This window comes from Thermobia domestica, chromosome 16 (assembly GCF_964235325.1).
Source record: "Thermobia domestica chromosome 16, izTheDome1.hap1.1, whole genome shotgun sequence".
In the NCBI taxonomy this organism is placed as follows: Eukaryota; Metazoa; Arthropoda; class Insecta; order Zygentoma; family Lepismatidae; genus Thermobia; species Thermobia domestica.
The window spans coordinates 17,416,610-17,440,824 of NC_137469.1; the positions used below are offsets into that span (position 1 = coordinate 17,416,610).

The 24,215-nt window shown below is 36.9% G+C and overlaps 1 protein-coding gene across 1 annotated transcript in view; it reads right to left on the minus strand.

Annotated features, from left to right (window-relative positions):
- Positions 1-23,916, minus strand: part of LOC145672932 (very long chain fatty acid elongase AAEL008004-like) — a 74,330-nt gene extending 50,414 nt beyond the window's left edge. Inside the window, exons 1-4 of the mRNA XM_081742154.1 lie at positions 23,835-23,916; positions 14,540-14,730; positions 12,096-12,176; positions 9,664-9,720 (exon numbers count right to left, since the gene is read on the minus strand). Coding sequence (XP_081598280.1) covers positions 9,664-9,720; positions 12,096-12,176; positions 14,540-14,730; positions 23,835-23,895 — 390 coding nt within the window. The 5' untranslated portion in view covers positions 23,896-23,916. The remainder of the gene's footprint in view (positions 1-9,663; positions 9,721-12,095; positions 12,177-14,539; positions 14,731-23,834) is intronic.
- Positions 23,917-24,215: the final 299 nt, after the last annotated feature.

A 24,215-nucleotide genomic window follows, 5' to 3' on the forward strand; every position in this document is an offset into this window, starting at 1 on the left:
TTCCAAATTGTGACATTCGTGGCTGCAGATTCCATTTGGGACAAACATGGTGGCGGAGGATTCAAGCCGACAATGATCTGCGACAAGCATATATGGATCCAAAATCTGAACTAGGTATTATTGATATTATTATGGTCTATTATTCTTTATTATTAATTTAATAATACCATGTGGACTTTGTTTTGTTATATATTAATACAGAATACAGTTGAAAATAGAATCTTATTCTGTTTGACTGAAGAATCTTAATTCAGTCACCATTCTTAAAAGCAAATAAACTGCTGTTCTAATAATGTACGAAATGAAGAAATTATAAAGCCAACAGTAAGATCCATCAATTTCACTACTTTCCCAATGCTTGCTTATTCTAACAAATTATTATTATTATTATTATTATTATTATTATTATTATTATTATTATTATTATTGCTTTTCTTACAGGTTCATGGATAAAGGCATTTTTTGGGTTGCCATATTTACATCCAACAGAAGTATCAGATGCCTTTACTCAACTAATATCAATGACGCCGGATGATACAGGGCATAAATTTTCCGATTACGTCCTAGAAAACTACATAGAAGACGGTTGCAAGTAAGTAGCTTCCTTTTGAATTTCATCTATAGTAGCACATGCTTCAATAACTCTTAATACTGCAAAAACTGTTGTCCTAGTTTGAACACAACATTAATGGTTGTGCTGATATGGTATTTTCTCTCAATGCAACTTAATTATAGTGAAATTTTCTTCTGTCTTCATGTAAGACGTAGATTAAAATGCAGGTTTTGATAGTTGTAAACAAATTACGGACCAAGACTATAAATATTTCTTGAATCTAGTGTTATAAATGTTTTAGTGTTTTATATAAATTGTCAATAATTGTGTGCATGAACTAAGGATCTTTTTATTTTATTAATTTTAGGTATCCACCTGTCATGTGGGCGTCTATACCATCCACGATGCGTCGGACGACAAATGGACCAGAAGCTTTTCACAGACATTATAATAGTCAATTTTACTTCCCTGCTCCTGATATTCATACGGTGATTTCTGCTTTGTTAGAGATCCAAACGGAAACTGCCATGAAAATAACGTCCATATTAAAAGGAATTTCAAAGGCCCAAAGACCAGCAGAAGTCAAAAGGAGCGAGTTTGTCATGAGGAAGTATGCTGAGTTCAGGAATTCGCAGAGAAACTATGAGAAGGCACGTATGACATTTTTAAAAGCTGTAGGATTTAAATTTCAAGCATTCAAACTGTAAAATGAAATTTTCTGTAAATAAGTATGTTGCTTTGTAAATATTAGAATGCAATAAAATATATCTCATAAAGGAATAGCTTTATACATTTCATTTCGATGCAAAATTTCACACAATTCCTTAAATCCTGTTGTTGGCAACGTCGCGGCGGAAATTTGCGCAATTTCAGCACTTTCTGCTCCTCGTTAATAAGACATAAATTACTTAGATTATCAACGATCTAATCTTTAGAAAAATTTGCGCAATGTCGTTGCATCGCAACAATGTCTTGTAAAATATTTTATAATATCTGCGTTCCTTTCTCTGTTGAATCAAATGTTAACAGAACTTTCTTTCCACATAACTTTTTGTTTTTATTATTCCGTCTGCTCCAAATGACAGGTAAAAGGAGCAGTACAAAACTGTTTCTGAAATAACATGTTTTATACTGCAGAGAAGTGATGAGGGAAAATTTATGATTAAAAAAAAATGTCCACACCATTACAGAACGGCTCTATGTTTTCGAACGCTTGAAATTTCCCTGGCTAGTAACCAAATGCTTGCTGTGGCTTCTTATTTTCAACGCTGATTTCTGTGTTTCTTTTTGTTTCATTCTTCCTTAATTTTTTAATTTCTCGTTTCGAAGGGGGAATCGGACCCCCTGGACTCCCCCCCTTGACTACGTGTCTGGTGACACCCACAATCATCAGCAAAGTTCATTTGCTTTCAGTCCGCAGAGAGTGAAACTGTACTGGTTAGCAGAAGCCACAAGCATCTCAACTTAGAGGGCTCATTTTATTTTACATTGCGCTTACTGTTTCCAGAGCATTAAGAGTCTTCATGCCGGCGAAATTAAAATACCGCTAATTTTACAGTAATTATGTGATATCTTCAAATAGATAAAAGATAATCGAAATGTGGAACAAGAGCGCCCTAGACAATAATATTTTACATGAGAAACCGTTATCACGACTCACTTATCTGCTTTCGATTTCGATCCATTTTGAAAATCGGCATTTATTTTCGCGTTTCTAAACAGCTGAAAACGGAAAGCCACTAGATGACTTGTGATAACGGTACCTCACGCAAAATAATATTGTCTAGGGCGCTCTTGTTCCATATTTCAATTATCTTTTATCTATTTGAAGATATCACATAATTACTGTAAAATTAGCGGTATTTTAATTTCGCCGAGATGAAGACTCTTAAAGAAATCCGTGTCCTTGGGCAAAAATTGACAAGCTGCGATTTGAGCTGCTTCTACATCCTACTTATTGACCAGATCTAGTTTCCTCGGATTACCATTTATTCTGGAAACAAAACTTTCTTGGCAGACCGAAAATTTGCGTTAAATTAAGGAGTCAAATAGGAACAAAAGAAGTATTTCGAAAGCATCGAAAAAACTAATATCTGCGAAGACATCGTAAAGCTGGACAAATATTGGGGCAAATGCGTTGAACTCTGAGATGACTATATCCCAAATAAAGTACACTCATGTCCGAAATGATAGTCGCATATATCGATAACTGTCTTCTTGTAAGAATATAATTTGATAATGATTATGCAGGGTATTTTTAATACTGATACTATGTGTATAATTGAGAAATGTATATTTGTGGTAAATTTCATAGGAAAAGAATTATAAATACGAAAATTAGAATAAGTAAAACAAAATGTTGCTAAATAGACAAGAAAGTTTTATTTTCGTTTTATTATTATTATTTACTGCTCTTTTGACTTCAAGTTTGTCATATACATGTCTTTGACGATTATACACATATTAACGTTATAAGAAATACTGGGTGAATTTGTTATCTAATTATAATCCTACAACAACACATTTATAGACATGCGACAATAATTTTGGACATGAATGTACATTGAAAAACTCAAATAGTTTTCTTTCATATCAAACCATTCTGGTAAGTGTAGGATCCAATTTGGAACATGTCAATCAAGTCCACAACTGTTCTACAGATGACAAACTCGATTTCAGCAGGGACAGGGTGTTACATTTCAGGATTCTCTATTTTGCACAGGGTGAGTGAAGTACTGAGCAGCATTAGGATGGTGGAACCGGTTAGTGAACAGCCACCTTATAGACCATGCGAAATATAACTAGCCTTCGCCTATCTAGGGAATTCGCCACCAGACCTCAATGCTTCTCTATCTCTATTCTTAAGAGGCCTCATCCCGGTGAAATTAAAATACCGCTAATTTTACAGTAATTATGTGATATCTTCAAATAGATAAAAGATAATCGAAAAGTGGAACAAGACCTCCCTAGACAATATTATTCTGCGTAAAGTACCGGTATCACAAGTCACTTAGTGGTTTTGTGGTTTTTCGTTTTCAGTCGTTTAGAAACGCGAAAATAAATGCCGATTTTCAAAATGGCTCGAAATCGAAAGCAGATAAGTGAGTCGTGATAACGGTATCTCATGTAAAATTATATTGTCTAGGGCGCTCTTGTTCCACATTTCGATTATCTTCTATCTATTTGAAGATATCACATAATTATTGTAAAATTAGCGGCATTTTAATTTCGCCGTGATAAAGTCTCTTAAGGGATTTCGAGATATGTTTATCTTATTATAACAATTGCAACCCCCACCTTTTTCTCTTCAAGTCTTTTTTCCCTTCTAAATGAAACAAAAAAAAAAACGCTGAAACATGTCTTTGATTAACATGTCTCTCTCTTAAGGAATTTCGAGATATGCTCATTTTATTTTAACAATTGCAACTCCAACCCTTTCAGCTTCCCGCCTCTTTCTTTCTTTCTAAGGGACACCGTCTTTGATTATTTTTAAAGACAGATCTAAATACCAAGTTTCACGTCTCTAAACTTAACAAATTTCGAGATATGGCCATCCAATTATAAGAATTGTAACCAGGACCAGAGCTACTATATACGCAACACGTACATTTACACGGGACGAAAAGTTTCGAGGGGCGGTAAAAATCTGTCATAATTATATTATTTAAAATAAATTTTTCTTGTTGGAATCAATTCATGATGATGATGTAGTTAAATTTACTAATCTAATCTTCTATTTGAATACTATAAATCATGTTTTTAGGTCATGTATTAGTTTAAGGTCACATGGACAGTGCTAAAGCGAATGGTCAAACAAATCCGAGCATGAATTGCTTGATTGCTGTCAAATACAAGAACTTAATTCTCAAACAGTAGCGAACACCTGTTCCATTTAGTTACAATTTTGACTTGATAACAAATCTTGCCATTGTCACAAACAAGTTCCTTATCTTTGAAGGTGAAAACCAGTTTTTTAAATTTTTTTTAACAGACGTAGAATGAAAATCAAGAAATACAGATAAAAGAGTTAGTTGCACTGGAATTGCAAATTGATATATTGAGATTGAAGCTCGATATTGAATTCTATAAAAAGGATTACCATCTTTCCTCTGTAGGTGTGTTTGTTTTATCGTTCACTAACATAATAGATTTTTATATTATATAAAAGGAAAAACAGACACAAAACGAGATTGTATTCGTAGTGTTCTTTTCTGAGTGCGAGTGGCTACGTTTTTCATAATGGGGTAGCATACTTGAAATCGTGGCTTCTAAAATTTGTTCTTTCTGGAGAAAGGGGAGGGGCGTCAAACAATGCCATTGAACGGGGCAACAGATTACCTACAGCCAGCCCTAATTGTAACTTCGCCCAGTTTTATCACCTTCTAGAACAGATATTAAACAATGGTGTTACAAAGTGCAAAATTCTACCAAGGCTACCGGCAAAAATAAAATATATAAATTTACAAAACAAGGCAAGACATTTTCGAGACGAAGCGGAAAGGTACCTTTAGGCCTACCGCTCACTGGCGACAAAACAGTTGCGCAACTATCTCGTCGCTGTCGCCTGCAGTCAGCAACTTCACGGCGACAAAACAGTTTTGTTGCCATACCCTCGCTCGCTGGCGACGGCAACAGAAAAGTTGCCGAGCATTTGATATCACAATTTACATAATCGGCAACCGGAACAGTTCACATAATCGCTGGTTTCGGACATGAAAAAACTACCGCCCATTCCAATGGTTAAATAAATAAATTTAAATAAACTTGCGAAGGTAGCGTCAACAGGGGCGTTATTTCAGACTTCACTTGAGGAGGGCAAGAGCACCACCGACATAAGACTTTCACGTTTTGTACTAGTATATTAGTAGACAATTGATTAAAGTACATGTATTCCTCAAACTCTTGGGGAGCAATTGCACCTCCTGCCCCCCTAAATGACGTCCCTGAACGTCAATAAGTGACAAAAATAACAGCATTGTGTAAGCTAATACGAACAGGAACAATTATTCGAATCAAAAGATAACAAGAATAACGAAAATATAAAACGACTGGAAATAACTAACAGAACGAAACTAACAAAAGCGGCAATCCGACAACACTGTACAGTAACTGTACTCTCAATGTTCTACGTATAGCCATAAAATAAAAATTGGCTTTCTTCGTTCTTCCCGCGTATTCTTCACGTTTTAAAATCGGCCATTTTTATACACTACAGTTTTTTTCTTCTTTATAGCTATTTGAAATGGAAAGAAACTTGAAAATGATAATTTTATCTGTATTTTTTTCTAGTTGTGGGAAATTAATGAAAGTAGTATGACAGCGATATGTCATTATCGAAAAATGCACCTGTCTATGTTGTTTTTTCTTAGCTGGAAAGCTCATTCTAGTTTCTTATAACAGCGAAACACACTTCCTTCCATAATTTCTTCTTTATATATATTTCTTCTTTAACGCTGAGTGTTTCTCTATATCCTCATTTTCATATTCTTTATCACTAAAGACATGCTAGTCACTAATCAAAGAATGTGTTAGTTTCCATTGGGAACACTTCTTTTCACGTGCTACACACGGAACGAACTGTTACGTGAAAAAACTTGTAGAAAACATTTATTTTTTACCTTTCTATTTGGAGGTACCTCGGCAACTTTTTTGTCGCCGTCGCCTCAGTGAGCGGACTCCCATAAGACTCAATGCATTTTTAGATGTTGCGCAACTGTTCCGTCGCCGAGCTGTTGCCCTGCTGTCGCCCTGCTTGGCGACACCTCGGCAACTTTTCTGTCGCTGTCGCCTCAGTGAGCGGACTCCCATAAGACTCAATGCATTTAGCCAGAGCAACAAGATAGTTGCCCGACAAAATGTTGCCAGTGAGCGGTAGGCCTTAGAGATTCAAGGTGACACGAGACACGACGACAAATGAGAAAACCTTAATCCTGATTTCGTTGGCAATGCTATTTCTATTTCTTTTCTTTGGTTACCTAATCACCTCTTAAAATGGAATATATCCACTCTTCCCGTTTGCTGGAAAACAATCTAACTAGCTATTGACTTTGGGATGAGTTATTCAACGGAGACTTCGGGAAAACTAATTTGTGATACCTAACATAAAATCTCTGACCAATTTCATAAAATTGAGATGAATCTTTTATTTGGAGGACAGGTTGACAATCCCAAGATTTAACTTCGCCTAGATTTTTCTAAAAAGCTCTTGTAGGATTGATTTCGTGAAAGAAAGTTCCGCGATTCCCATGAATTACTTAATGAAAGCCCAGCTGGATATTTACTTAGTATAAACATCTTTCTGCGGAAGATGGAGTTAGTTACTTGAAACAACTGATAGTAGAGTGAAACCAGTTGTATACTCTCGCCATCTGTTAACAGGAAATACAAATAAATAAGCATGATGGAGAATTCATATGGTTTGATTTCAGACAGTGGTGTAGTAGCAAGTGCAAATTAGGTGTGATGTTTAAGGTTTAGGGGACTTCAGAAATTTAATAATTAATTTATTTAGATAAAAAAAATTATTAATGTTTCTCGATGCCAGACCTATCGGCGTGCAATCATATAGACATTTCACCTGGAAATACGTTTTAATTAATATCACTAATAATAAATATCGAGACCTGGGTTCGGTTTCCGGTGGGAGCTCATGTGTACAGATTCCATTTTAACCTGTAGAGACAGCCTCATAACAAAATTTTGGGGCCGCGGTGGCTCAGTGGTAGAGTGTTCAACTCTGGTGCTTGGGGTCCTTGGTTCGATCACAGCTCGCGCCACGTGAGTTTTGTGGTGGACAAACACCTTGTGCGTTGGTTTACTTGGGGTTCTCCCGTTTCCTCCCACTTTTTTCATTCTACCATTCCATTCATTTCTCATCATCACTGTCTCCTTTAAGGAAAAAGCGAAAAAACAGGGAAAAAATTAAACGCCTTCTAACAAGCGCTAGAGAGCAAACGTAAAATTGTTTCAAGTTTCTTTCAAGCCAAACAATTCGTATATATATATATATATATATATATATATATATATATATAGGGTGTAACAAAAAGGTACGACAAAATTTCAGGGGTGGATTCCTTATACACCGTAGGTAGACAAGCAAAAACGTTTATATGACCATATGTTAGGAAATGCATCGTTACAGAGTTACGACCATTAAGCCGTCTGATGCTGTGAAATAGTCACATTCTGGTCGCTCCTTAATGTGACTCAATTTAAACATCAATAACTTATCCCCTAATTAAAGTAGGAAGATGATTTTGGTATCAATGTGTTTCGGAAGGGTGAAGCTTTCGATTGATGTGTATTTCATATATATGGAGGGTATAACGGGGGACGGGGGAGGGTAACTACGTAATGCAAAAAACAAACCAAAAAAAACAAGTAGTATTCCTTTCCTGTTCACCGTGGCACCTTCCACATACATGAAATAAATATCGGCGGAAAGCTTCATTCTTCAGCAACACACAGATACCAAAATCATCTTCCTACTTTAATTAGGGGATAAGTTATTGATGTTTAAATTGAGTCACATTAAGGAGCGACCAGAATGTGACTATTTCACAGCATCAGACGGCTTAATGGCCGTAACTCTGTAACGATGCATTTCCTGACACATAATCATATGAACATTTTACCTATGAGGAATCCACCCCTGAAACTTTGCCGTACCTTTTTGTTGCACCCTATATATATATATATATATATATATATATATATATATATAGGCGGGACATATACCAACCGATTGCTATCAGTGAGCTAAACAAAAATGATACATATCAGTACGTAAGCTCATAAGTAGTTTTCGAAAGAATTCGAGAAAAAGGTATGTTTTTCGTAAAAGTAAAAAATGCTGGTGTACAAAACCCACACCACTTATTAAGGCAAAGCTGGTGCTGAAGTATATACTTATCCTCTTCATTATGACATGCTAGCAAGATTAGAGTACACAATATCAAGGGCGCCGATCCTGAAGGGCCCGGGCCCCCAAAGCTCATGTGGGTCCCCTAGTGTATTTATGAATATACAATATTTGGCATAATTTGAATGCAATTTGTCTTAACATCCTCATATGTATATATATATATACCTTCTGTTGTCTGAGTGGGGCCCCCACCAAATTTACAGAGAAATCGGCGCCCTTGCACAGTATGATTAATGAGATAAGAAAAATGAAATGGAACCTTTGTTTATCATCCCATGTTTATACCCTTTTAAGCAGGGGCGGATCCAGGGGGGCGATCGCCCCCCCCAGAAGAGGAAACTTTCTTATTATATATATATATATATATATATATATATATATATATATATATATATATATATATATATATATAACCCATCTCAAAGTTTGGAGCCCTTAAAAGTAGCAGTATGACAACCCACCGCACCCCCAGAAGTCGGTCCCTGCTTTTATATTTTCTAAACTAAGGAAGACGGATGATTAAAGAAAATAGATTGGTGGAATGAGAATGTGGAAGGACACGGGAATACTCCAGAGGAAAAACCCACGAACACGATGTTGTGCACAACAAACTTATTTGATTTGGAATCGAACCAGGGACACCATGTACCAGAGGTAAGCGCTCTACCACTGAGCCACCGTGTCCCCAGCTGAATAAAATGGTGTACTTGAGTAAGGAAATCTTTATGATAATAGTAAACTTTTTGTAGCGTTTTCTTTTAAAATTATATTTGCTTTTTAGAGCTTATTTAAAAATATTTTTGGTTTTTTAGTGCTCTTTCAGTTAGTTTTTGCTTTCTAGTGTTTTTAAAAACCCTTTCATATCAATTTACTTTTCCTTTCTTTTCTTGGTATTAGCAGGTCTTCTACCTTAGACTCATTTAAAATAGGGATGACCAAAATTTTCTGGAATCCGAAATTTCACTTTCCGGGTTTCCGAATTTCGAAATTCCGATTTTATTTCGAATTCTGGATTTTTTTTCGAAATCAGGATTTTTCCGTATTCCGGATTTTTTTCGATTTTAGTTTTAGGATTTCGGAAAGTAAATATTCGGGAATTGGTCATCCGTAATTTAAATAGTTTAGTCTACACACACACAGTTCAGATTAAAATAAGTAATCTAGAAAAGAGATAATTACTTACCGTATCCATAAGATCTAATAATTTCAACATAAAATAGTACCAACATGTTCTGGCCATCTAGAATTGAAAGGGAACAAATAGAATTATTTTGCATACGTTGAAATATTAATTTCTTATATACAGTGTACAGGGTGTTTTTTTTTCAAATACGAAATAAAACTTATACATACCTAAATGCAAAAATGTCCATAAAGCAGCACTAACTAGGGATGATTCCATATCGCAACCAAGTACCTGGGGGAAAATATATATATCGTCTGAAAGCTCTTACTGTGAGAAGTACGAAACCGTTTTCAAATCACGGGCAAACCCGCAACTTGACCCTATAAGGGGCCGGTTTGTTGGTGTTTTTGACCTTATGTATGGCATATTCGACAGAATAAAAATGAATGTTACGCATAAGCGCCTGAAGCCATCATGTTCCTTTTCGACTCATTGCTAGAACGTGACTCGAGCAAGGGTTTGATGATATCACTTTGCACCCAGACATATCCATTTGGTCAGCGTTGCCAACGAATTATAAATACAATGTGGTAGATGGTTTCTGTAACACTGGATGTATATAACACTGACAACCTAGAATGGTTGGGAGACGGTAACACTCAACGCCTTTTTGCTATAATGTCGTGTGATGTTTCTGCCAAGTTTGGTGTATAAACATCTCATCGTACGGAACCTGCTTTACAATTTCTCATTTTAGAATTGGTTGGCAACACTGAAAAACTGGGGTACGTGGGAGAGGAATATGTCCACAGTATATTTTCTCTAATGACGAATGATGTTTATCACACGTTTCATGGATATACTGTACATCCAGTGGTGCAGAAACCATCTTGCACATTGTAGCATTTATAGTTCGTTGGCAACACTGACAAAATGGGTATGTGTGGGGGCAAAGTGATATTATCAAACACTTGCTCAAGTCACGTTCTAGCAATGAGCCAAAAAGGAACATGATAGCCTCAGGCATTTATCCATAACATTCATTTTTATTCTGTCGAATATGCCATATATAGGGTCACAAACACCAGAAACCGGCCCCTTATAGGGTCAAGTTGCGGGTTTGCCCATAATTTGAAAACGGTTTCGTACTTCTCATAGCAAGAGCTTTCAGACGATATATATTTTCTCCCCAGGTACTTGGTCCCGATATGGAATCATCCCCCGTAAATAATATGTTTTATTTTCAGTTTGTCACAGTTTCTGTTCAGAACCTTACGATTTAAGGATCACTTATATTTGCAGTCTTAAAAAAATGGCAACCAGCTTGAAAATATAACACATTTTAAAAGTACTACAAAAAACAAGGAGGAACAATATTATAGCGTATTATATCCTAGATTCGATTCTCGTATGGCTGCTTGTCGCGTATTTAGCTCCAAGCAATAGTTCGAATACCATTCAAACCACTAAGTTTCGTGTCATATGACTTCATGATCAAAAGAATAATTAAATTTCGTGTAATCAAATCTACTTGTAGTGTTATCTGAAAAAAAGTAATAAAATATGCTAATTATACTATTTTAGCAAAATGTTACTTTCTTTTGTGTTCTTTTAAGCGAGCAGTAGTGTCATGTGTACACCACGTTAAGAAGTTTAGTTTATATGGCATTATATTGTCTCGGTTAATATTGAAACCGGAAACGGAAGTAGGTTTTAGTAGCGGATTACAGTAAAGATGGAGTATCTTCTTCGGACGCTTAATTATTTGCAGAAAACCGCTTCTCGCTATCCATTGCCACTTTCGCTCTATACCGATTAAGGTTAAAACCGGAAGTGGTTAATTATTACCACTTTCGCTTTGACTAGAGAGTTAAGAGATAAAGTTGGATTTTCACGCTAAGCGTTGCCACGTTTCGAAGAACAGAAAAATAACCCAATGAGTGTGTTCCTTAAACGCAAAATGAGAAATTTTATTTTTCACATAATCTTGTGGAAAATTTGTACTCCACCCGAAGTACGCCGATGTTTGTATTATGTGTTGAGAAATAGTTTGTTCTTGTTGCAGTAAATCAAGATTAGACTTGTGCAACAAAGCTCTACTGCGAGCTGTACCTCTTTAGACTCTCTTTAGATTTATGTTAGTGTTTTTGTATCCTTTCGCCAAACATTTCTAGTATTGAAGAGTTAACAAAACACTTCAAACGAGTCTGCGAAACAGGAATGGGTAAACTTGGCAACATTGTACACTGATAACACATTATGCGTACCAGGATTCTGCGAAACAGGAAGTAACCTACACACACTCACACATACACTCATGAAAGATATATAGGTAAATGAGGTTTCGTAAGTCAAACCTCTTACAGTAAGAACGAAATCCAAGATTAGATTAAGCATTCTATTTGTAGACGAGGGGAGATCGAGATTAATTATTCTTAAACATAGTCTAGTGCATGAACTCACACAGGAAGTATTACATAAATACTTACCCTGAGAGATTGCGGGTTGTTTGAGTAATCAACTGGTTGACAGATGAAACTATAGTTCCTAAGCCAGCCTCCTTGCATTGCCTAAAAGTACGAAAAATAACTCACATCAACATTAATTTAGAGTTACGGTCAGAATTTTCACACAGGTTATCAAATTAAGTTATTCTATTACTATTTCTATATCTATAGTTTATTGAAGCTGGAGATACACCGCCACAGAAACAATAGCTACTTACTGCATCCTACCGTATATTTAAAAGAAAATCGTCAAGATTACTGCAATCTACGTCTCAAATCATATTTCATATTTTCTAAAGAACTTTCACTTTGCAGCAAACCCGGGTTCAATTCTTAGTGCGAGCACAATGGATCAGATTCCAAGTTAAGCTCTAAATCCATTATTCATGCATCATTGGTGTTGAACGTTGAACTCCAACCAATCAAGGGAACACCGTGACTTAGTGTAGCCGTGTGTAGTCAGTCTTGCGGTCTGACGATCGTGACGAGAAACCTATTGGGGCTTCTGGTTTATCTGAAGAACTAAATGGTACCTCAGAGGCTCAGGGGTAGCCGGTGTTGTGTAGTCGAGACGTTTGAAGCGTTAGGCTATCACGAGGCGAAACTCATTCGGGGTTCTAATACCTCTGAAGAACAGAATGGGGACACTGTGACTCAATAGTAGTCGAGTTGTTTCAGGCATTAGGCTGACTATCATGAGAAGAAACGCATTGTGGGTTCTAGTCCCTCTTAAGAAGAGAATTGGGCCACTGTGGCTCAGGGGTAGCCAGGTGGTGTAGTCCAGCTGTTTGAGGAATGAGGCTGACTATCATAAGTTGAATGCCATTGGGGGTTAGTACACGGCCTCTGAAAAACAGAAAGGGGCAGCGGTGGCTCAGTAAAAGCTAAGTGATGAGTCGAGCTGTATGAGGGATTAGGTTGACTATCTTAAGGGGAAATCCATTCTGGATTTTGAATTCTCTGAACAACATAATGGGGTCACGGTGGTTCAGTGTTAGCCGGTGGTGTAGTTGATCTGTAGGAAGTATTAGGCTGATTTACGTAAGGTAAAACCCATTGTGTATTCTATTCTCTCTTAAGAACATAATTGGGCCACTGCGGTAGCCAGATGGTGTAGTCGAGTTGTTTGAGGTGTTTGGCTGACGAGCATGAGACGAAATCCATTGGGGATTCTGGTTCCTCTGAAGAACAGAACGGAGACACTGTGGCTCGTGGTAGCCGGTGGTGTAGTCAAGCTGTTTGATCCATTAGAGGCTGACAATCGTGAGGCGAAACCCATTGGAGTTCTAGTCCCTTTGAAAAACAGAATGAGGCCATGATAGGTCAGTGGAATCCAGGAGGTGTAGTCGTGCTGTTTGAGCAATTAGACTGACAATCGTGAGGCGAAACCTATTCGGGGTTCTAGTCCGTCTTGAGAACAGAATGAAGCCACTGTGACTCAGTGGAATCCAGGTGGTGTGGTCGAGCTGTTTGAAGCATTAGACTGACAATCGTGAGGTGAAACCCATTCGAGGTTCAAGTCCGTCTTATAAACAGAATGGATACACTGTGCTTCAAGGTAGCTGAATGGTCTAGTAGATAGAAGTGTTTGAGATGTGAGGCTGACTGTCAAAACGTGAATCCCATTGGGAGTTTAGTACCTCTAAAAAACATAAGGGGACGGTGGCTTTGTAGTAGCTCAGACTGGTTATAATAACGGACACCTCAAGGCAAAAGACATCAATCGTTAACTAGTCATATCCTACCTATCACTCCGAGCTGCATCGGGCAGGAGAGACTCCTCTAACCTTACCTCTGAGTTGCAACGGGCAAGAGGTTCCTTTAGACCCTACTGCAACGAGCAGGGTCTTCCTTATCCAGCAAATCTTAAACCTCTGGAGCTGCAACAGGCAGGAGGTCCAATTGTAGATAAAGGAATTTTTAGGGACTAACTAATTTGTAATCTTGTGTATAGTCTGTACTTTATATTTAAAAAAAAAATATGAGAGAAATCCCGTGTATCATTACCGAATATTATATTATTTTCTTCAGTAAATTAAACAACCTTTATCACGATGAATCCTCAATTCTTTATACAGGTTTGACTTAGCTCGCTACAACTTTTTTCCCTTTTTTTCCGCGTCTGATGACCTAAAAGTTTTTGACTCGGCTAGGGTTGTCATCAAGAAGCGAGGGCTATTCTGAAGACTAAATCAACAAATTGTTTTTAGCATAACATTCACAACTGACAGAGTCATTTAATTCGAACCATTTCGAAACTGATCATGTTCAACTGAACCCTGTTCGATTTATTAACTACCCTTTCTATTTTTGTTACCTTCAATTTCACAAAAATAAATAAATAAATAAATGAAAATAAAAATAACCACTATTACATTAACACTATAAATTGAATAACGTGTTAATTGTGTTTAGGATAATCTTACCTCATAGAAAAGCCATGCATTCGCTATAACTTGTAAGATGTTATAAACGCTGATGATTTTTTGTAATTCAAAGGGCCTTCGACTTCCCATCCATTTGGGTCCCCATTTTATAACAAAGTTTAAATAGAAATAAATAATTGCAAGCCCTGGCCACGGTGATTTAATAAGGAACCAATCATTTGTTCTTGGATCTGAAAGAAATAAATACATTACACATGTCATAAAAGACATGAATACAATAAAACACTATGTGATATGTGTATCCAAGAACTAACGAATTTATAAAGGTCTATTGTTAGATTGTTAGATCATAATTCAAGACTCGTTGTAGAAAACAATGTAAGTGACTAAAGCAATAGTTACTGTAACAGTAGAGACAAAAGATAGTAAATTATGCCCAAGCGTCACAAAATAGAAAATACTATTGCTTAGAATTACAAGCTAGCAACATTAACCAATTAGATTATTTCCACTTAGGAAAAACTGATAGTCTAGCTCAAAACAATTCTACTGTCTTAGGAAGAATGCAGGTTTCGTTTCTAGCTTCGTTTAAAACTTGATTCCACTTTATTTTAAAGTAATTCAATCTTTGCCAAAAATTCCCATTTTCTTTCAAAGAAATGCAACCTTAATATAATAGAATTGCTTAGAACGTCTTCCCTTTTTCAAAGTTATGTAACTTTATGTATTAGCTTCACTAAAAACATTTTCAGTTCCTTGTAAACAAATCCAGATTTGATATAATAGAGTTTGCTCAGAGCGTGTTCAATTTTTCAGAGCTAAGTAACTTTTTATAGTAGCATTACTCATAACACTATCAGTTCTTGGCAAAGAAAGACCGTCTTGGTATAATAGAATTGCTCAGAACGTTTCCACTTTTTCTCAAAGGTATAAGTAGCGTTTTACAGTAGCTTCTCTCAAAACATTTTAACTTTTTTTTCCAAAGGAATGCAGCTTTGGTATAGTGGTCTCAGTCAAAACATTTCCACTTTTTTCATAGAAATGCAGCCTTAGTATATTATTCCCGATCAAAACATTTTCACTTGCTTTCAAAAGAATGCATCCTTGGGTTAGTGGTATGAGTTATAATGAGGCTTGGTGTGTGGAATGAGGCTTGAGTAATACTTTAGGGCTGGAAAGTATTTTAGTGTTAGAACCAAGGATGTTATAAAATACAGGATCTGTCCAGACGTATCTTCATCATATGAACTCAATGAAGCCAAAAAAACAACCGAGCATCGTCTAAACCGGCACGTCTGATTGGCTGCTCTCGTTTCTGCCATGATTGTTGGCTCGAAACATTGCGATCTAATTGGCGCGGAGTGGGCAGAGTAGGTGTGGCGAAGTTGTGACGTATGGCTTTACGATTTTGTTGTATGGGCAGATCCTCTAGTTTATAACATCCTTGGTTAGAACTGTACTAGAAAAAGCGGAAAACAGAAAAAGAAGTGAGAATGGTTGCTATGTAGTTATGAAGATATCAAGTTAGTTGTTTATGGAATTTAGTTAGTTGTCGTTAGTCTGGATTTTGTTGCAGAATAATGTTGTAAAGTGAGAAACAGAGTTAGGTGAGAGAAAGAGTATATAACTAGTCAAGAGATGTGAAGGTATTCAGAGAATATGTTATTTTAGAAGTGTGAAATAAAGAGTATCGAGAAAACTACATGTTATTGTATACGATTAGTGAACAGGAACAGCTCAACACCTTGGTTGATGGTAGACTTACTTGAAAATTTTTCAATTTCTTTCAAAAGGGTGTAGCTTTGGCACGGTGGACTCGTTCAAAACAATTTCATTTCCTTTTAAAGGAATGTAGCCTTTGCACAGTAGCTCAAAACGTTTCCATTAAAAAAAAAAAGCCCGCAGCCTTGAATACAATAGCCTCGTATGAATCGTTTCCACTTTCTTTGAAAGGATTGGTGCCTCGGTTTACTGAAGACGTTCCCATCTTTTCTCGAAGGTATGTAGCCTTTGTATAGTATCTTTGCTTAGAACATTTTCAACTTTCTTTCAAACGTATCTAGCCTTGGTATACCAGGCTTTCTCATAACGTTTCCACTTTCTTTGGAAGGTATACAACCTTTGTGTATTAGCTCTTCACATTTGCACTTTCTTACAAAGAAATGCAGCCTTAATATAGTAGCTTCGTTTAAAATATTTCCACCTCCTTTCAAAACAATGTAATCTTGGTATAAAAGCCTCGCTCAAAACGTTTTACCTTCCTTTTTAAGGACTGCTGACCTATTCATTGCGTTCTTTTAAATTCCTGACCTATTCATTTGCCTTCACCTTTTCATTCATCGCCTTCACCTATTTATCACCTTCATTGTTCTTTTTTACCACCCCAAATTTGTCATGTTTTATCTTAATAAATTGTTTTGGTAGCACGTGTAAGACTTCGAAAGTTCTCACTAATATTTAAAAAAAAAAAACTATTATCAAAGCTCGTAGATTGGATAATCCCGAATGACATTGACATTTTTTATTGACTACTATTATGTACCGTAATACAGATAACATAGAATCTGTGGAATTCTTGGAACTGATAACCAAGTAGGATAGGGAAGAGAGTATTTTCTTATTTCAAACCAAGTTGTACTTTTCTGTGGTTACTCTGTGCATGTTATATTCTGTTTGAATGCTAGACTGGGGTAACTCTTGCTAAAACAATACCTAATAACTACTTCTTTATGAGTAGATATTATTTGGCTTAAATCAATAGCCATTCTTTCAGTGACCTCATTATATTTATCTCATTGTTCCCACTATTACATCGAATACTCTCAAAGTATTTCAACATAATAGTTTAATATACTAGGTTCAGAAACTAAGGTTACAAGGCCGATATTTCTGGAGTTTCGTCTGTTATAGAGGAATAAGCAGTGTGCGATAATTTTGAAAAGAAAAAAATGAAATGAAATCTTTGAGTTTTACGTCCCACGGTTATGCCGGTTAGGCTAAAGGAGACGGTGATAATGAGAGATGAGTGAAATGGTGGAATGAAGAAAGTGGGAGGAAACGGGAGTACCCCGAGAAAACCCACGAGCACGGTGTTTGTCCACCACAAAGTTCACTTGGCGGGGGCTGGGATCGAACCCGGGACCCCAAGCACCAGAGGTGAACGCTCTACCACTGAGCCACCGCGCCCCCCAAGAAAAAAATGAAATCTTTAGTTTTACGTCCCACGTTTATGCCGGTTAGGCTAAAGGAGACGGTGATGATGAGGAGAAATGAATGAAATGGTGGAATGAATAAAGTGGGAGAAAACGGGAGAACCCCGAGAAAACCCACGAGCACGGTGTTTGTCCACCACAAAGTCCACACGGCGCGACCTGGGATCGAACCAAGGACCCCAAACATCGGAGGTGAACGCTCTACCACTTAGCCACCGCGCCCCTGCGATAATTTTACTACATGGACTTGGTAACTGTGCAGTTTCAGCCAGCCGCCATCTACGGCTAGTTATATGCACACAAAAATGGAAACTCTTTTGGAAAACTTTTCTCGCAAAGAATTCTACTCAGTTATTCAATTTCTGTGGGCGAAACATGTACCGTGGTTGAAATTCGCCGGCAGCTGGTAGAGGTTTACGGAGAGATCGTAACATCTCGTCAGCATGTCGCACAATGGCGCGGAAAGTTTTGCGGCTGGTAGAGAAAACGTCACGTATGATAAGCGCAGTCCAGAAGACTACCAAGCTGTCGATGCAGTTTCGCTGGGACATCATCGACCACTCTCCCTACAGCCCAGGCCTCGCTCCAAGCGATTTTCACCTATTCCCGCACTTGAAGGAGCACCTAGAAGGCCATCGCTTCGCTTCAGACGAGGAGGTGAAATACTTCGTGACAACGTGGCTAAACACGCAAGGCAGGACTTTTACCAGGAGGGAATCTTCAAACTCATCCCACGATGCGACAAATGTCTCAACCGATGTGGAAATTATGTCGAAAAATAACCTAATGTATGTACTGTCTGTTGGCTGTTTTGGATGTATGAAATGATATATATACACGTTTCACTGTAGGCTTGGTAACCTTACTTTCTGATCATCCCTCCTACAGGTCACTTATTATTTCATATGAACACACTGTAATATCAAATATACAAGTGTAGTCACGCAGAGCTGATTGTAGTTTCCCTCCCTACCCAAACAACACAGCATTCATTACTTCGTGGTCTAACCATATACATAAAGCAGCTACCCCCAAGAGTTTAATTTGCCTTTAAAACCATTTAACTTTCATTTTGAATGCCTAAGAGCAGTGGTACTATTCAACCGGTTCGCCAGAACAGGTTGATAGAATATTTCGAGTTCGCAAAGCCGTTTCGTGCAATGCCGTTACAGGGTTAAACATATGATCTCTCAGAACAAGGTATAAGCGTTTATTTCTTAATCTCAAATGCCCAGATATCAAGAATGAGAAATTGGATCACATGAGTGTAGTAGTGAGGATTATTTATATTTGAAATCCATATATATCATTATCAAAAATTGTCGACCTATTGCTGGATTGGTGTCCCGACAAAACGTACCAGCGACAAAACGTACCACTTGAATTTTCGCGACAAAACGTACCACTTTTGACGACCTGTCATAAATGACAACCTAACATGGATTAACTAAAGCATTTCTGATATTTATTCCACGACAAAACGTACCACTTACATAAATTACAACCTGTCATGGACTAATTAAAACATTTCGGATATTTAATCCGCGACAAAACGTACCACTTCATGTTAAGAAACTACTTCCCCATGAACAGGTAAAACAACGGCAGTATAAGGTTGAGAAGAACAGACAGGTAATGTATCGAGTTGTCAAAGTGCAGAAACTCATTGGTAAAAGAGGGCTCATTTACAGAGGAAATGTAGCAGCCTATAAACTGAAAGACACAGCTATAGATCATGGAAGCTTTTTGGATATTATTCCTCTCTTAAGCAAATTTGATCTTCTGCTTAAAAGTAATTTAGATAAAGTCACCGAGAAGAGTCATATACGAGGAAGTAAGCAGGATTGTGGTCGCATAACTTCTACTAAACACGGTGAATTATGTTTTGAATGCTATCACCACACTTATCAGAGAAGATATTTCGAAAGAAGTCTCTCAAGCTTCAATATTTTCTGTTCTATTAGACACTACTCAAGATATAGTAGTTTCAGGCCAGTGCTCTGTTGTTTTACGGTATGTTGTTAAAATGGTTGTTAAACAAAGTATTGTTGTCATTGTAAAATGCATATCTACCACAGACCAGTGTCTTTGCGGTTTACTGCTGGAAATTCTGCAGAAGTTGAACCTTGATATTAAGAAGTGTATTTGAAATTCAACCGATGGCTCAAGTAACATGCAAGGACAATATTCGGATTTTTTCAATTCACCTATGATCAGTTACACGTGTGATTCAGTTGATTTTGAGTTTAACGGCCCTTTTAGCAGCGAGGCCATATGAGACGGGGCATACTGATTTACGGGAAATCCGAAGCACATGAGCTCCCGCCGGTAATCGAACCCAGGTCTCCCACCACAAAGTCGCATACGCTAACTGCTTAACTATTAAGAAACTCAGTTACACGTGTGGTGTTACGCTCATATACTCAATCATGTCATATGTGACCTGACAAAAAATTGCATTGATTCTGTGTCATTGTTCTGCTGAATGACTGTGCGATATTTATGCGTGAGTCTTATCAGCGAATGTACATTTGGAAGATCAAATGTTAACAAAGGCGTCTTAGAGTTATTGCGGAGACAAGATGGTAGAAAACACTGTTGTTCAGAAAAAGTTTGGTCATTTTTCGAACCCAAAAAGTGCTTTGTATATAGAGTTGAACATAACAATTAGGAAAATTGCTTCTACAGAAAATATCAAACCAAAAGCTAGGTGTAAAGCGAAAGGATATATAAAAGATCTTCTCAAGTTTAAAACAATTCGGACAGCAGAAAAGTTCCTTAAGATATTTCAAGTGACTACCTCTCTGTCAAACTATCTCCAAATAGAGGGCGCTGCTAGTGTAGCCCTATCGCATGGTGCAGACTACTCTGTTCAAACTGAAAGAGTAGAGAGATGATTTTGAATCCGTTAAGAATGCAGCATTAAGCTTTGCAGAATGGGCCAATAACAAATTTGAAGACTTAGAACGTGATTTTTTTTTTCTATTGACCTGTCGACAATTCGCCTTCAGAGATGGACAAAGATTTTTTCCTGTGAATATGAAGATGAAGCTGCTTCTATCCAATGACCAGGTACTGCATCGAAGCATTCAACACAATATTGGACATGGTAGTTTTGAGTATTTCTTCAAGATTCAAGAAGCAATGTACTTTATGGATTATTTGGACCCTAGCCACTTGAACCAAGTAACAGAACTTCCAGACGTGCCTTTCGATAAACTTACATATTTTCTGAAAACCTTCAGTTAAGAAGTTTCCAATGATACTATAAATGTATTTTCTTGGACTTTTGAGGGACGTGGATATCCTTGAAAGTCAGTCTTGATGACGAACACAACCGAGGAAAAATGGCTGTGCTGATGGTGCAAATGATTCAGAATTAGGAGAAAATACATTTGTTTACAAGGAAAGCGAATGCAAAACGTGTTGCAAAATTGTCCAATGTGCTGCTTTTTAATTTTGAAGAATTGTAATTTGTGCAGTAATACTTATCCTGGTTTCCAACATACAAATTTTTATTGACTTTGCCCATAACTCAGGTAACATGTGAAAGAAATTTTTCAAAATTGAAATAAACTGAAATACATTAAAAATAGGCTAACGAGTACCATGTCTCAGGAACATTTGAAAACATTTTGTTAATGTCTATTGAAAAAGATTTATTTAAAAAAATATTTCGAATGCAAAAGTGATAGATACAGTAGCATCAAAAACTAGTACACTAAAAAAATTTTGTAATATAGTATACGTTCTCCTTGAACTTCATATAATATTTTGAACAATTCAGAATAATATACTGTTCAAAGAATATCAGGTTTTAATTGTCAATTGTCAATACTATTGACTTCCTGTAGAAAGAAAACTGTGCAATTGATTTGTGACATTGAGATGGTGCTTGTGGGAGAAAGCGCCCGCGCCCCTCTAATAATGCCTATCCGTCTCTGGTCCAAAGCCTGGATAAAGTGTGATGAAAATCAGCAAATATTCAAATATTGCATATGCAAGATTCTTGTTGGTCTTGGTCTGGCGAGAATCTTGCAGGCATGGTCTTGGTGTTGCGAGAATCTTGCAGGCATGGTCTTAGTCTTAGCCTTAGTCCTAGTCTTGGTCTTGCATCGGTACTTTTCTCACCACCAATCTGTTCAACTTTTAACCTTATTTTGGCCGATATATATATATACTTATATACCGTCCTATCAAGTGGTACGTTTTGTCGCCTGACATTATTTGATGGCTGATTGGAAGACTCTTCGCAAGTAGCCCTGCAGGCAAGTGGTACGTTTTGTCGCTTGTCATTATTTAAAGTGTTTTAAGAAAACCCTTCACAAGCAGCCCTCAGGGTAAGTGGTACGTTTTGTCGGTGGTACGTTTTGTCGCTAGTACGTTTTGTCGCGTATTCGCTGGATTAATGTCTTTCCAATATTCTTTGACAACCATCTATGTTGGATAACTCGTTTCCAAGATATTCGCATTGTTACCTGATTTCGTTACACCACCTTGTATTAGGAGTATTAGGATGCTGCGTAGGTTCCTACCTGTCACTTGTGGTATCCATTGAAAAATCTGCTTTTGTCTGTCTTCCATGGTTTGTTTGCTAAGAGAGTTATATCTACCATCTCCCCCTCTCTCTCTCATATACAGTGTCAGATCCAGGATATGATCAAAGAAGGGGCTAAACCATAGTTTGCCCGCTTTATCCAGTGTAAAACAGGATTGATGTCCATTTTATCCAGTCTATACCTGAAGGTCAAGGGGGGCTGTAGCCCCTATAGCCTCTTGGATCCACCCTTGTATATAATATATATATATATATATATATATATATATATATATATATATATATATATATATATATATATATATATATATATATATATATATATATATATATATATATATTGAAAGAGAGAGAGAGAAAATGAAACCTTTAAGTTTTACGTCCCACGGTTATGCGAAAGGAGACGGTGATGATGAGAGATGAGTGAAATGAAGAAAGTGAGAGGAAACGGGAGAACCCCGAGAAAGCCCACGTGCACGGTGTTTGTCCACCACAAAGTCCACACGGCGTGAGCTGGGATCGAACCAGGACCCCAAGCACCGGAGGTGAACCCTCTACCACTGAGCCACCGCGCCCCAGACAGACTGACAGACAGATAGATAGATGGATATAGATATAGATAAGACTTTCTCGATTTCAAGTACCGCTAGTAGGATACCAGATGAAAATTCTCTACACTGATCACTGATTAAAATTCTTAAAAATAGTAATCTACCAGACTTTAAGAAAATATTATTTAATATTAAAAATGAATTATTTTACAATAGTAATCCACACAAACTTTCAAGAAGTACTAACATTTATGAAATTTAGCAGAATGTATAATATGCCGATGCAATTTGAAATTTTTAATATGAGTCACTAGTAGTCAGATAAGGCAAACAGAAGTTCCAAATCCGATGTTCCTAAATTCTTTAAAACATGGATTCCATTAATGAGAAACATCAAGTACCAATTCGAAACCAAAACGATAGAGAGAGAGAGAAAAAAGAAACTTCTGGAAATATTGTTTTCCAACTGCAACGTTATTTTGTTAAAGTTCAGTTCAAAACGAAACGAAAATAACATTAGTTTTTAATTCAACTAACACGACTTGCTTTCAATAAAACGCACTATTTCTTTAGATTTGATATCTTCTTATGGCGATTTAATTTGTGAAATTTCTAGATTTTCCAACAACTTGCTACCAAAAGTTTTTTTTACCGCCAAGTTTAGCGGGAAAAGGCTGATAGCGCCAACACTGATAAAGGAACAGGTATTCTACAAATGGTCACGTACTATGGACACGGCGCTCCGCAATAACACACCAGAAACGAAGAATGTGAAGATATTTTGCTTTATTTGTGACACGCAAAATACGTGCACAATCAGATTCAATAGATTAATAAATAACAATGATTCTTGTTCACCTAGTATATTAAAACAATGTCCAATCTCGTGAATATACTAAATACTTCTGTATTTTAATAAATTGATAACTTTCTATGAAGGTGTAAAAGATAAAAATAACATCTACAATAAAATATATATATACATAATTATTATTGTTAGATAATATACTCACCTGCTAACTCATTGAATAGCCAGTTGTAAAACTCTGCCGCATGTGTGAAAAGCTCCGTCATAGCCAATTAAAATTTTCCCCTAAATCAAAATAAAAAATATCCTTATTGAAATCAGAATTTTAAATACATGGCAACCAAAAAAGGTCTTACCGTTCTAGAGTAGTGACAAACAAAGAGCAATACAGTGGAAGGTACGTATCTCTAGGTTTCAAAGTAGTCTCCATTAGCATCCAACACCTTTTGCCAACGTTCTTGCAGCTGCACAATGCCCTGGTGATAAAACTCGGCGGTCGTGGATGCAAAGAAGACCGTGAGTGCGTTCTGAAGATCTCCTTAATTTGCTAAGAATCATCCACAGAGATGGTTATAGAGGGAGTGAA